The sequence below is a fragment of the Ruditapes philippinarum genome, unplaced genomic scaffold, assembly GCF_026571515.1.
Source record: "Ruditapes philippinarum isolate M1 unplaced genomic scaffold, ASM2657151v2 ctg5193_1_1_1_1, whole genome shotgun sequence".
NCBI lineage: Eukaryota > Metazoa > Mollusca > Bivalvia > Venerida > Veneridae > Ruditapes > Ruditapes philippinarum.
Genome location: NW_026856420.1, coordinates 109,440 through 124,882, shown reverse-complemented (window position 1 = coordinate 124,882; position 15,443 = coordinate 109,440). Strand labels below are relative to the sequence as shown.

Genomic DNA, 15,443 nt, shown 5'->3' with positions numbered 1-15,443 from the left:
ATTGCACCTACCTATCAGTATGCAAATTCATTTATTTGATAGCATGGTAGCACCTATATTGTTATATGGTAGCATAGTGTGGGGAATTGAAAATGTGAATATCATAGATAGATTTCAATTAAAATTTTATAAACTCATATTAAATTTAAAACAAAGTACTCCAAATTGTATGCTTTATGGAGATTTAGGGATATTACCTTTATCTGTTCATATAAAAAGTAGAGTTTTATGCTTTTGGAATAAGATTTTAAGTAACAAACAAGAATCAATAAGCCATAACTTGTATGATATGTAGAAATGTGTTGAAACTCCCATGTTGTTAGTAAATTATTAGATTCACTGGGTTTATCAAACTTTTGGATTAATAATGTTGCCACTTCTCTTCCATTGTTTAAGAAAATTGTTTAAAATAGACTGAAAGACCAGTTCATTCAAAATTGGTATAATGAAATGTCAGAATCCAGTAAATGTCTGAATTATAGAATGTACAAAAGTGAAATCAGATTTGAAAAGTTTTTAGATATTTTACTATCTCATTTAGCTTTGGTACTATTGCGCTTTAGATGTATGAACCATAAATTGCCCATTGAGTCTGGTAGATTTTGTAATATACCAATAGAATTAAGTGTATGTAACTTATGCAATACTAGCTCACTTTGTGATGATTATCATTACTTATTTAATTGCCGATTCTTTAATACTGGTAGAAAAAAAATATATTACTAGAGAGTATAGTACTAATGTTAATTCAATCATGTTTTCTATGTTTATGAATAGCACAGATAGGAGTATATTGTTAAAACTTGCAGTATTCTGTAACAAAATTATATCAGCATTTAAGTAACTGATAGCTAAGCTTATTTTCATAATGTAACACTTTCGTTTTTTGATTTATATCTGCCATATATTTCGTGGAACTCTCTTTATGATATTTCATATTATATGTACATGTGACTGATGGCTCTAAGAGGCCCAACATTTTCAATTCACGAATTCGAAAACCTAGCTAAACGCCGTTTTCCGGTACTTTCTGTACATAGCTCTGGGGAATTCACCTAATGGAGTGTAATAACGAACGCTATATGTTTTTGGCCTTTTTCGAATTAAAGTGAAATAAAACTGTTATTTTTTATAAGAAAATAATTAAATATCATTGAATGAATTATTCCATACAAAATATAAAGTAAATACACAGGTTTACGCAGAAAATGTCTTTATTTATCATGAAAGATGCCACTTCGTTTGTTTTAATTTTTTATGTTTTTTATTATAAATAATTGATTTTTTTGAAAAATTTGCAATAGATATTAAAGGAACATTGATTATTTTCAAACACATAAGGTTTTTCAACTTTAACGGTAAAATTATCATATAAAAATAGAAATATCGTGTTAGAATGTTATGCACTTCATGTGGTGTAATTCCCCAGAGCTAAATCCGAAACGTACCGGAAAACGGTGTTTAGCTAGGTTTTCGAAAAGGTCAATAAACTGTTCAAACTGTTCAAACTGTACTTGACTACATATTTTATATATTACAGCAGCATGCCTGTAGATTCATGTTAATGTTCATGTAATTTACACATTGCAAACGGCTCCTACATTCCATGTAATCTGCGTTAGTCATTTAGTTGTCTATAGTTTAAATGATAGTCACACACACGCACGCAAACCTGTACGCATGCATGCACACACACACACACACGCGCGCGCGCAGCCGGGACTCAAACAACGGGTCTCTAGATTGTCATTCCAGTATGCTAACCATTACATAACACTGACTCATGACATTCTCCGTTTCATATATATTCATTTATGGACGGTAGTAACCTTATGAAATAATAGACATCTACATATGTTTGACATAAGAATATTTATGATAACAGGAAGGAAAAGTAACAATCGCTTTGGTGTAGTAGTTAACATACTGGACCGGCAAGCCAGAAACACATGGTTCCGGCAACGGCGTGCGATTTCCGTGTGATTTTTCTGTGTATAATATCCCGCTCATATATATGAGAGACATCGTGACCTAAGAACAATTCAAAAACAAAATATCAAACATTTTTTTTTTCGAATATACTAGTCAGTTTTGCTTAAACAAATCAATACGCCAACGAACTGTTAACATCAATAAATAGCATCCCACTCCTCTTGCTATAAGGCGACTAATTGTTTCGCTGGTTTTATAGCAAAGCGCTTTTCGTGCTTTGTTAATAGTTGATATACTAGTTCATTGAAACATGTGATGAAACATTAAAAATAAAATGAAAGTCACAATTTATATTGTTTACAAAAGAAAAAACATATTAAGCAGTTCATCAATTGATTGAACCCCCTCTCCCTCTAGAAAAACTGATTGCTTCGCTAGGTTTTTAGCAAAACACCTTTCATGTTTTAGAAGTCCCTAGAATAGTTTACTTGAATGCGTTACTTTCGGCAGTGCCGTCCCATAAAAAGCGGCCCGCGGCCCCGTGTACAAGAATGCATACGCGTTAACGAGAAAATAACTGTAAGAACTAAGAAATAAGATTGGAACTTTATTAGGTAAACATTTATTTCCGAAAGCAGGCATCATATTCTGAAGGTGATTTAACAGTATTCAAGATTGTATACTGGAACTTTAGAATATAATTCTATGATGCAAATGACTCTCTGAACTATACCAATACATAGGCCCGTTATTTCATTATCATTACTTTTGTACACGAAAATAACTCTTTATGGCTAAAGAACATCTTGTAGTGTGTCTTTCATAGTTGAATGGTTAACAAGTTATTAAGCTTTTATAAATGTTGTGTCCTTAGTAAACTTACAAGCCAAGTTTAAGGCCTTAACAGACGGTAGGATTTAGCTGTAAAGCGCTAATTAGAGATAAGATGTACAATTTTCAAAGCTATACAACACTTGCATTCAGACGGTAATTCTACACTGTAAGAATCATCTGAGGTTTCCCCTAAAAAGGATCCCTTTACATTGATCCTTTACATACTTTACTCACTAAATACTTTTTTCGCCATAAGTAATGATTGAAAAACCTCCATTTAAAAAATATATATATATATTTTTTTTTAATGTGAAGCCTGACCGAGACTCAAACCTAGGACCCTCGGAATACCGTACTGCGGCTCTGCTGTCTAAGCTATCTGGTCGCCTACAAACTACCTCCCCTCCCCTAATTAGAGAACAATTCAATACCGTGACATAATCATTTTCGGAATAATTTGGGATTCAAACATAATACAACTTTGGGTCTCCTGAAGAGTTTTTCAACATCATTTTTACCCCATCTTACTACTATGTTTACCTTTTAGCCCTAATTGTTCTGGAATTTCATTCATTACACCCATTATCAGGAGATAATTTGGTTATCTGTTACTTGTCATTGTGGGAGGTCTATAAAAATCGGTACGACAAGATTTTCAAAATAGAACATGTCCTATCCCTTACATCTTGACATAAGGTTTCCGAAATCAAGAAATAATACCCTTCACACATTAAGATTTGTCTGTACATCTTAGTTTTAATTGGTGTTGTACTTCAAAATCCTACCGTCTGTTGAGGCCTTTACAAGACGTCTTATCTGTGATACGCAGGCTTCATAACCTCTGATCCCCTTTCAAAATTCCATTTTATTTAGTTCCGCCCATTGTTTTCTCGTTTAGGGCACACGCATTTTTTACTTCGGGACCATATGCCGGTTTTCATGGAATGGCACGAAAGTGTCACGTTGAAGATTCCATGATAATAACTGCCATATGAACACATCTGCGGATGTTTCAAAATTGAACCAGTTCATGTTAAATGTTGAATTCTGCTTAAGCCGGTGCTAGGGCGCGTGGACGGTACTTTGCACTTGACAGTACCGTCCATGAACAGGCTCAATCAAACCGAACCTGCAACATTTTCAATTTTGTCGTGTTGGGCTTTCTTTAGGGATTCTTATATTCTCTATTTTATCTATTTTACAACAAGATTTTTCGGAAACTTCAAAATTAAATCTTCAGCAATTAAAAAGCAAAAACACCTTTCTAGAAATACAAATACTGGTATATACATAATCATTATTTACAAAAGGTTTAATCATTATTTACAAAAGGTTTTTAAAACTTAGCATTATGTACGTCAAAGCAAATGTCACCATAACTCTTAAATCCTTTCAGACTTTCATAGAAATTTTGAAACAACATTTCTGATTCAGACTAACTGCACACATAAATATTTTAGTTAAATGAATATGCAAATATTTTGTAAAATATATTATACGTTTATTATACAATTATACATAAAGGACAGAGCAGTTAGTATATGTTGTACCAACCAAGTCTCTATGTACTAACGTAAGTGCTCTGGACCGCTATACCTAACGCGATGTCTTATGAGTCTTATTGATGATGTTTCCAATAATCAATCAGCAAACCGATTCTGAAATTTCAATATTTTGAAATTGTTTTAATTTTGTTTCAAAGGATCTCCCTTTTTCTAGATTTTCACCTGGACCAAGAGCACATTTATTTCGCTACTTGATATATTCATTTTTCAATATGAATGATGTGGAGACCATGCATGTCTATTCTTACGAATGGAAACAAAAAGTTTCATTTAACTCATAATTTGGTCAGCAAGATCGGTCCAAAATGTTTCTAAGTCTTGACCATGCGCTGGGTATTCAAGGGACCGCTCACTTCGTAGAAACCTCATTGTACATATAGGAAGTGTTTTAAATGGAATATCTTCCATTAATACAATGATGATCATTTTTCTCTTTGTTTCGGTCGATTCAACGTGTGCCATATTCATTTCATAGTTACACCAATTATCATTGAGGTATGCCTTATCCATGAGTAGAACAGCTTTCCGACTGATATTTATCCCATGTGTGATATTTTCGGCTATAGATGTACCGGGCATTGAATTCCTGTCTGCCACCCAAAGGCGTAGGCCGCGCTCCTTCTCGAGAGAAGGAACCATGTAGCGTTTAATAAAACTCGCATTGCTCTTTGCATAAGATACAAATGCGTCATTTTCAAAAAGACGTTCGAATCCCTCGTGGTTAAATCTTCTATTTCGTCTGTAATATAGATATCTTAGTTTCCAGCGATATCTATAAACCCCTAATGCAGTTATAATACTAGATAGACCTCCAAGCACTACACAAACAGTTCCAACGGTCCATGTAATCCAGGTTTTATCGTTACAAACATCCATTTTTAAGTCATTTACTATTGTATCTAAATCACTTTTCTTCGATATTCTCTTCTCTTCCGAGTTCAATATACAAGTATCAATTTTAATATTCACATTGGTTGACAACATCCAGTTTAAAAACGGTAAATTGTCACAGTCACATTTAAAGAAATTGTTTAACAATATAACAGTTATGTTGCATATATTACTTATGCAAACCTTGTCGAAGTGATCTCTCACTTTGGGAGAAAGACTTGATAATTTATTTTGCGACAAATTTATTAGCTTAAGAGATTCCGGCATGTCATAGTCCCAGTCAATCAAACGATTGGAATGCAAATATAGATGATGGATATTTTTTATTCCCATAAAGAAGCCACGATCTGAAAATCGTACAATTTCATTGCGTGACAAATCAAGATCTGTTAATTTATTCAAGTTTCTAAATATTCCATTTGGCTTATCAGTTAATGTTTTTTCTAACGTTGGTCCTAAAAAGTTTCCTGAAACATTTAAATATTGCAATTCTGTAAAATGGTCAAAAAAGTCAGGAGCAATATCACTGCAGTAATTTTCTGATAGGTCGAGATGTTTAAGGTTTTCCAGTCCTTTCGTCGAACTTTTCCACTTTGTGAAAAGATTGAATGATAAATCTAAAAACAGTAGATTTTTAGCTCCACATACACAAGCATCAGCATCTAAATCGAAATTGAGGAAACTCTTTCTCCACTTTAATCGACGCAAATTTGGAGGAAAATTAAGTAAGCATGTGCACGTTTGTTCTGGAAGAATATCTATTTTTCCAAAGCAAACATCATCTATACTTATAGATTCTTCTCCGATTGTCACTTGTTCATAGTGCTCCGCGATGAAAGGGTCGTTATAAAGATGCTGTCTTGATATATCTAGACACGTGATACTTCTAGCGGTGTGGAAATAAATGAAATATTCTCCATACGATATTCTGTTTTCCGCGATTGTTAAAACCCTAAGTGAAGTAGGAAATTTAGTGGTAGGGTTAAACACTTTTTCATCAAATATTTCTATTTTATTGAGGTCCATGAAAAGTTTAGACAAATTTCTCAACGTACTTAGATTCTCTAGATCAGAAGCCTTTAATTCCACGCCAAGTCCGTGCACGTTGTGAATCCGGTTTACATTTAAAACCGACAAAGTTGCGGAAAATCGTAAACCGTAAAGAGCTTTGTTCATTCCATCAAACTGAAGTTTTTCGTTGTAAGATATATCAAGGTGAGTTAAACTCCTGTTCATTGGTCTAAATGCGTCTGCCTCTATTTTCTCAATATTACAAGATGACAACCAAAGACATTTCACCATAGTGAGACCTTCAAATGTGTTGTTGCGAAGGACTGTAGCATTGCAAGTGTCTGGTGAGCGACCAGATAAACTTACATTTTTCAAATTTTGAAGTTTTTCAAAGTCTTTACCGAAAGAACAATTGTCACACAGTTCAGCGGAAAGCGCTTCTAAATTCCTCAAATATCCTAGCTCTGTACCTAAGCCAGCAAATGTGTTTAACTTATTTTCTTTAATATTCAGATATTTAAGACTGATTAATGGTTTGAATACACCTTTCTTAAATCTATCCGGGCACGAAAGATAGTTTCCCGAAAGATTTAGGTATCGTAAATATGTCAAACCATAAAATGCTTCTGGTGATATGTACGAGATGTTTGAAAACCCTAAATTAAGATTTCCAATTCTTGAAATGTTCAAATTCATGACATTTAAAAACGTTCCATTGTCAAGGTGAACAAAGGAATTCATACTCAAATCAAGAGAATAAACTGTTCCATTTACTTCAAACTTTGGGTAGTATTTTGGTACCTTTGTGAAAGACAGATTTCTGCAATTTATGGTATAACCATTATTTGTAAGATCATCAATTGTACATTTGTTTACTGCTGCTGCCACAAACAGGATTGCAGTCACCAAAATGGAGCCGATTAGATACGCAATATTCCTCATATCAAGGGTTTATCTGCAATAAATGTGAATTATATATATAATACATGTATATACATTGTTCGAAATTTATTTCTTGACTATCTATATACTGTATACTACTGTTCCGTTCTTTCATATTATTTTTTTTTAGTTTTACATTATATAAAAACAAACTAACTTAATCTCATTTACCTTCATTAATGTCAATAATTCTAATAATTATATTTGTAATAATCATATAACAATCCTTCCTTTCAATCAGTACTAATATTTAAAATCACACTGATACGATATTACGAAATTGATGTTTATGTCACGATTTTATGTTCTATGGCGTAGAGATGCATTTAATTTGCTTTTGCGTTGTCTGTCCACTTTTGATTGCTACCATTTGTAATTTACGGTGTACCATTAAAGACAAAACTATACTGTGATATTGCTGGAAATGCAACATCTTGAAATTTGACGTAAACTAGATAAAATGGCATTCCTACAATTAACTTGAAAATGTTGCAGGTTCGGGTTCATATAAAGACGAATGGTGAATACGAAAGATATACATGAATATACGATGCGGAAAAAAAGTTTGCGTATTTAAGCTAATCAATTCTTGACTTGTAGTTTAAATCTCGATCTTATCATCGGAACCATGGCAAACAAATAACAATGTCGAAGCATGATATCTTTTGTTATTTGTTTTATGCCACCGCGCATGCTGGCGTTCGTCTGTTACATGTTTATAGATTATATATATAGTGAACCTAAACAAAATCTTCTTAAAAATCACAAGTCTGATTTCAACCTTTGCTAGGATTGATCCTTCGGTGAACGGCTTCAAAAGATTTTTTTTTTTCAAAAGGTATTTTATTCCATGCAGAAATATGGGATAGGAATAATAGGGAAAAACTTATAAATCTTCTTTTCTAGAACCACAATACCTAGAGCATAGATATTTTACACAAGTCTATCAAGATGTCATGGGGTCAAAATTTGCCCTGACCCGGGGGGGGGGGGGGCATTGTTTTCCTTTTGTATAAAGTGTTTTCATTTTTTAATTTCTTAAATAGTACAAGGGCTACAGCTTAGATTTTTGGCATGAAACATTGCCTAGTAGATCATAATACCATTTACAATTATTTGGTAAACAAAATATTTTTAATTGTTATAGTTATAGTTATTTATTTTATTGTAATATTCATAATAGTGTTGTTGACAGTCGTGTATAGTCGAAGTTACTTTTCCATAAACAGAAATCCTTATTAACCCGATACACTCATGTTGAGAGTCGGTCGTGATTTCACGTCAATGTATCAACGCTTTCATGGCAACAGCGCAATAGTCCTGACAGCACACCATAGATTGTTCGACTGAACACCGAAGGTTTTATTTCTCAATGTAGCATTTATTTGTCATGTATTATATTGTTTTCGCCGCTGACAATGTCTTGTCTGCATGATTGGTGATTGTAATCAAATTTACAAAGAACTTGTATTATTTAATGACTAGTAGATATCGGTTCCTTTCCTTCATTTTGCTAAATATCCTACTGAATCCTTAAACGACAAATCAATTCTTAAATAAATTTCAAACGTGTTTTTAAAATATTTAAAAAAGAACAACTATTTGATGTTACTGATACAGCTTTATTTATTTAACACAATCTTCTACACTGTAAATTAAAATACATCACTACCTAATGTCAATCTTATTGTTTACAATCTCTTTATTTTGCCTAATAGATTTTGGTCATTTGAAGACGTAGTTTTTTTCAACCAGTGACCTGTATTTCCAGTTTAGAGTTGGTGCAGTTATGCATGTAGTATAGCATATAGTGGTCAATTTTGAATATTTATTAGTGCAGTCTTCATATTTGGACATCTCTTTGAAAATCAAAAATTAAAATATCACGAGCAATGAACCTTCTTGTTGCCTAGCAACAGTTATAAGATGAGCGATTTAGGGTCATCGTGGCCTCTTGTTTATACAGTCATTGTATATCCCTCATCTCAACATATTTTATAGAACACTATAAATAATTCCAAAAAAAATGAATAAATAAAGAATTCAAAAACAATCAGTGACCTTTCATATACGAGTACAATTGTATGATGTGATTAGTTAAGCTACTAACGTTTCCATCATGTCACCTCTATAACAATTCTCATAATTGAAAAAGATAAAAGACCCATGAAACATGCATTTTTGTTGCATATTTATTCTGTATTAATTTCCTTTCATAAAATTACATTACAATTACTAAGATTTACAACAATTAAAGGCATTTAGTACTTTTAACAACAATTAGATGACTAATTGGATACATGTGTGATTCATTTGACGACTGTTAAGATTAATTTCTCATGACTTGAGATAATAGCAACTTATACTCATCATACAAACAGCTCATGTTCAAACGGAAGCTAGTAATGTCATCTTGATTACAATAACTTCAAGTATTAAGTGTCACTTTTGGAGCGCTTGAAGTTGTTTTTTTTCCTTGTCAACCATATTTGTAATATAGTTAAAAGATTTAAGAACTTATAGCAATAATAAGCTGAAAAAAAACTGTCAAACTCTTTCTTGACATATTTTTATTCAATTGCTTTAACTAATATAAAAACACCAATATACATGTATTTGTTTAACATACCAGTGGCACTTCATTCATTCATTCATTCATTCATTCATTCATTCATTCATTCATTCATTCATTCATTCATTTATTCATTTATAAGAAATTCATCTTAGAAGCACGGCCTACCTTATTTTAGTTGGAAAAAGGGAGAAAGGAAAATAGTTTAACAAGATAATCATTTGAACAGTTGAGAAAAATTTAGAACAGCTGGGTTTCAATTAATATTTCTTGTTATATATGATGACATCGGTTATATATATTATACATTACTTTTTTCGATGCTGTTTAAGTCATGAAAAGAGATATTTATTGGAAAACAATAAGCACAGAAAATATATCGCATATATTTTGCAGAAACGAAAACACATCAAATAGGAAAAGGCAAGACAAAAATAGCAAACGTATAGAATATTTCCTGTATAGTATTGTATACACTGAACTTAAACATAAATATTCGGATGCAGTAATTGCACATGTTTCAACACAGAAACAAATTTAAGAAACAATTCTAAAACATAATAAACATAATCGGGTCAACTGCGCATTATTCAAAATAAAACAGTGCCCTAACCCTAAAGACTCTACCGAAATGCAAGCGTTGAATATTTGGCTTCTTGAAACACGGGGGACCAACAAAAATGTCATGTGGGATGCAGGTGACCTTCGGTAAGATCAAATGCATGTGACTTTATATTGATTACGAGGAAGTATATATACGAAATACATATCGACTCGAGATGTTAAAACGCTTCTTCTTATTTGCTTCATACATAGTCAATTGCAGCATGTCGGGAAAGGGACTGGATAAAAGTAAAGCATCTACTTATCAACACATGCGGAAAACTAAAAATATAAAATAAAATACACATGTTTTAATATACATGTATATTTAAAATTATTATCAAATCGTTATTTAGTTTTCTTTTTCTCAAATGTTCGTATTAATTTCTCTGTGTTCGAATATTCCGAGGTGTTTTGAACATTCGTTTGAAATTTCCAGCCCTGGTTAAATTCCTAAATAATGGATCTAAACTTTATCTCCAACGCTTTTTGTTCTACAATGCTTTCAAGTCTTAAGTCACAAAAAAATACTTAGAATTAACTCTTTGATATTCTGAAAATAAACAATAAAGTAAACGAAATCATGCCATATCATTCATTTCTTCTTCACAAAGAAAAATAATAAACGATAATTTTATCAGATTTTTTCAGGCAAAGCATTAAAATATTTTTATTTATACTTTCATAACATTAAAGTATGTATGTTACTTGGTTATTGGATAGTTTGTGCAGACGACTCTTAAACGTCTGACGATGCTTCTTCTTTCAGTGTTTAAAATCATTGCTTCCAATTATTTTAATGAGAAGAGAGATATTGTTTAAATCTGCTAGCAGAAATATTGACTTGTTTATGCACGATTTAAGAACACTCTACACTTAAGTGACAAGCCTGACTAGGATATATACTTTTCGCCAATCACTTTAAAGATTGTTTGACATTTAAAATCGTTCTATAGCCAAATTACAGAAGGGTTAGTCCTAGTCACGTATCAAGAACAGTTTTTAAATCACTTGTGAGCAGTAAGAGAATCAACTACTTTAAGTAATTTATACTTCACAACAGCAGGTGTCAAGTGCTGTGTGGCAGCTGTAAAAAAGTTGTCCCGTACTTCACTTCAGTGTTGTTATATTTTTCTGGTCCTTCGGGTTCATTGATGCCGCACTATTGAGTGTTGAGAATTGAGTACCGCTCAAGCCGGTGCTAGGGGGCGTGAGGAATGTTGCACTTATTCATTATCCCTTATGTACAGACTCAATCAAACCGAGTCTGCAATTCTCTTGTAATTTTGTTGTGTTTTAATGCTTCCGATGGATCACTTTGCTTCCAGATTTTTATACTTTACAACAGCAGGTGTCAAGTGATGTGTGGCAGCTGTAAAAATGTTGCCCCGTACTTCACTTCAGTGTTGTTATATTTTTCTGGTCCTTCGGGATCACTGATGCCAGCACTATTGAGTGTTGAGAATTGAGTACCGCTCAAGCCGATGCTAGGGGGCGTGAGGGATGTTGCACTTATTCATTATCCCTCATGTACAGAATCAATCAAACCGAGTCTGCAATTCTCTTGTAATTTTGTTGTGATAAATGCTTCCAAGGGATCACTTTGCTTCCAGATTTTTTTTCATCTCTTCCAGTATTAAGTATGACTATTACTACATCTAGATAAACAGCTTTAATTAAGTAGTAACATTGCTTTTACTGAGCACTATAACGTGGTACCTATACGTCAATGAAGCTAATTACACAAACAAAACAGAATAAGATTTATTCTGATGGTATAGAATATTTGTCAAAGTTGTACGAATTTAATTTAAAAAAAAACAGACCATGAAATAAATATTTAATCAGTGTTATATTTTAAATTACCATTAACTTCCCAATTTTAGAGCTGATAATTTGGGATGTCTGCGATGGTTAAGCGAGATAAAGAGTTTTTCTTCTGTTTCAAAAGCAACAGAATGTTTTAATAAATAATTGAAACACTTGATGAAAAATTAACGCATATATGCATATATATACTTTTATGCACGCATTATTTCATCAGCAAGATTTGTCCAAAATAAATCCAAGTCCTGGTGGTCCTCAGGGTATTCAAGAGAGCGTTCGTTGCGAAGAAAGTTCATTATACTTATTGGCAGATTTTCAGGAAGAATGTGTTCCATGAGAACTAGAATGATCAATTTTCTCTTTGCTTCGATAGCTTCCAAATGTGCCATATTCATTTCGTAGTCACACCAATTGTCTTTCAAGTAGTCTTTGTCAATAAGAAGTACTGATTTTCGGCTGTTATATATGCCATGTATAATATTTTCAGCGACAGACGTGCCTGGAATGGAATTACGGTCTGCTACCCAGAGACGAAGGCCTCGTTGCTTTTCAAGAGATGGAACCATTGAACTTTTAATAAAGGATGCTTTGCTCTTTGCATACGAGATGAAAGCGTCGTTTTCAAACAATCGGCCAAATCCTTCATGTCGGTAACGCCTGTTTCTACTGTAATATAAGTATCTAAGTTTCCACCTGTTTTTGTAAACTATTCGGCATATAACGACAGAGATGATACAGGCTAGTATTCCACTAACAGCGCTTCCGACAGCCCAGGCAATCCAACTTCTATCAGTGCAAGCTTCATTTTCCAAATAATCTGCAATGGCTTGTAAACTTTTTTTAAGACTGAATCTGCCAGACTTCAAAAGACATTCGTCGGTATCTGAAAAAGTTATTTCTACCTTTGTAGAAAGCATCCATTTATAAAATGGTAAAGAATCACACTTGCATTGAAAAGGATTTGAACTTAAAATGAGGCTCAACTCGCACTTATTTCGACAGAGTCGGTCCAGATAATTTGTAAGTTCAATTGGAAGAGTTGTTAGTTTATTCCCAGATAAATCAAGCCGTTTTAGAGAAGTATTACTGCTAAAGGTGACATTCCATTCTACCAACATGTTTGAGCTCAAATTGAGGTATTTTAAGTTGTTAAGATTTTCAAATACATCTCTAGGGAGTCGTTCGATCTTGTTATTTGACAAATCTAATTTTGTAAGTCTTGTTAATTCACTGAATATTTTATTTGAGTAATTACATTTTGCGGGATCGAGAGATTCTCCTAAAATATTAGAAGAGACGTTAAGATGCTCCAAAGTTTTGAAACTTTTGAAAAATGACGGAGATACTTCATCGCAGAAATTTTCAGAAATATCTAGGTGTTTCAAATATTTTAAACCCTTTACTGGTGTTGTCCATTTTGTGAAAAAATTTAATGATAGATCAAGATGCTTCAATGATTCTGCTCCACAAACATTCAAATTGTATTTCAATGGCGCATAAATGAAACTACTTCGCCATATGACCGTGTGCAGTTTTTGAGGTATACAAACTACGTGCGGCTCTTGGCAAGCACATTTGGAATTTGAAAATCTTTTCTTTCGTGCAGTTCTTGGTTCAGCAGTTATATCAGGCTCATTATGGTTATCAAAAAAAGGGCCATGTGTAAAGTGTTGTTTAGATATATCAAGAAATGTAATGTTATTAGCACTATGCCAAACATTTACGTATTTTCCAAATGAAAGTCGATTTCCCGCCAAAGATATTTGGCTTAATGTTCCAGGAAGTTGAAAAACAGGGTGAAAGATCCGTTCGTCAAATACTTCTATCTTATTTAGATCCAAATAAAGTCTTTCTAGAACTTTAAGTGTCTTCAGGTTTACAATATCCGATTTTTTAACGCGTATTCCATAATCATAAGGCGAATGTATCTGATTCACGTTCAACTCTAACAATGTTTCTGAATTTCTCAGACCATGTAATGCTTTATTCATTCCTTTGAAATGGAGGTTTTCATTTTTTGAAATATCTAATAACATTAGACTGCTGTTTAAACGAGTAAAGGTATCTGCCTCAATAACTTCAATATTACAATTTGAAAGCCACAAGTGTTTTAATCTTGGTACTCCTACAAAAATGTCTTTTGTCAAAATCGAAGCGTTGCAACTTTGTTTTGACCAACCAGATAAGCTTAATTTGGTCAGCCGGAAAAGATTAATAAAGTCTGTGTCAAATGTGCAGCCTGCACAAAGTTCAACACGTAAGAAATCAAGATTGTTTGCATTACTTAATTCTTCGCCCATACCTCGAAAAGAATTTATTGGGTTTCCTTTCAAATTCAAATCTTTCAAATTTACCAAAGGTCTGAAAACTCCAAAACCAAAACTGTCAGGCCAAATTAAAGCATTCTCTGATAAGTTAAGATACATGAGGTTTGATAGTTCACTAAACGTTTTAGATGGTATATTGGTGATACAAGAATTCTGTAAAAACAACCACAAAATGTTAAATGGGTTCAGGTTAGTTACGTTTGTGAAAGTGTAATCCTCAAGATCCCCCAACTGGTTGTGGCTTAGATCCAGTAAGCATATCCGGGATATGTTCGTTTCTGATTGGTGAGCTGGAAAAGTTCTTGGTATTTCATTCAGATTTTTGTTGTCACATTGCAGTGCAATTCCATAGTCTCCACATTCTTCCAAAGAAAAAGTGTCTAGTTCCTTAAACTCACATTGCTTTGATGCCGACGTTTGGCCTTGTATAAAACATACCAGGACTATATAGATTCCGCCTAGCACCAAATGATCCTGCATCCTGATAATATTGCTTCTTTCTCCAAGAATGACCGTAATATATCAGTTAAAAATAAGGGATAGTCAGATTATATCACAAAAAAATCAGTTGTTGTCGTAGTTTGATTGACCGTGTTTTGTTTATGGGAATGTATGGAGTGGTTTTTCGTATCGAGTTCTTTTAATTGATATATCTATTGTGACAGTATCGACTGCGGATGGAACTGTTTTCAGAAAACTTCACCACTGATGTTTCTGAAATAAATCATGAGTAAATTTTGAGCATTAAGTAAAAAAGATATTCCCGCTATCTATAATTCCGAATTTAAGATATGATTGTTTTTTATTTTTTATTTTATTTTCTTTTGTCGTTGTTAACCCGTATAATGTCGAGATATACCAAATGTCAACGATCTATGGATAAATGTATTAATATTTATTCAAAAAGAAATCGAGTGTTTTATCCGAAAACAATGCAAG

The 15,443-nt window shown here is 33.0% G+C and overlaps 1 protein-coding gene across 1 annotated transcript; it reads right to left on the bottom strand.

The window, feature by feature from the left end:
- Window positions 1-4,245: 4,245 nt before the first annotated feature.
- On the bottom strand, window positions 4,246-15,223 carry LOC132746478 (uncharacterized). Its single transcript, XM_060735653.1, has 2 exons — window positions 12,380-15,223; window positions 4,246-7,186 (listed from the first exon to the last, which is right to left on the bottom strand). Exons 1-2 carry the CDS (start codon window positions 14,982-14,984, stop codon window positions 4,602-4,604), a joined length of 5,190 nt encoding a protein of 1,729 aa, XP_060591636.1. The 5' UTR covers window positions 14,985-15,223; the 3' UTR covers window positions 4,246-4,601.
- Window positions 15,224-15,443: the final 220 nt, after the last annotated feature.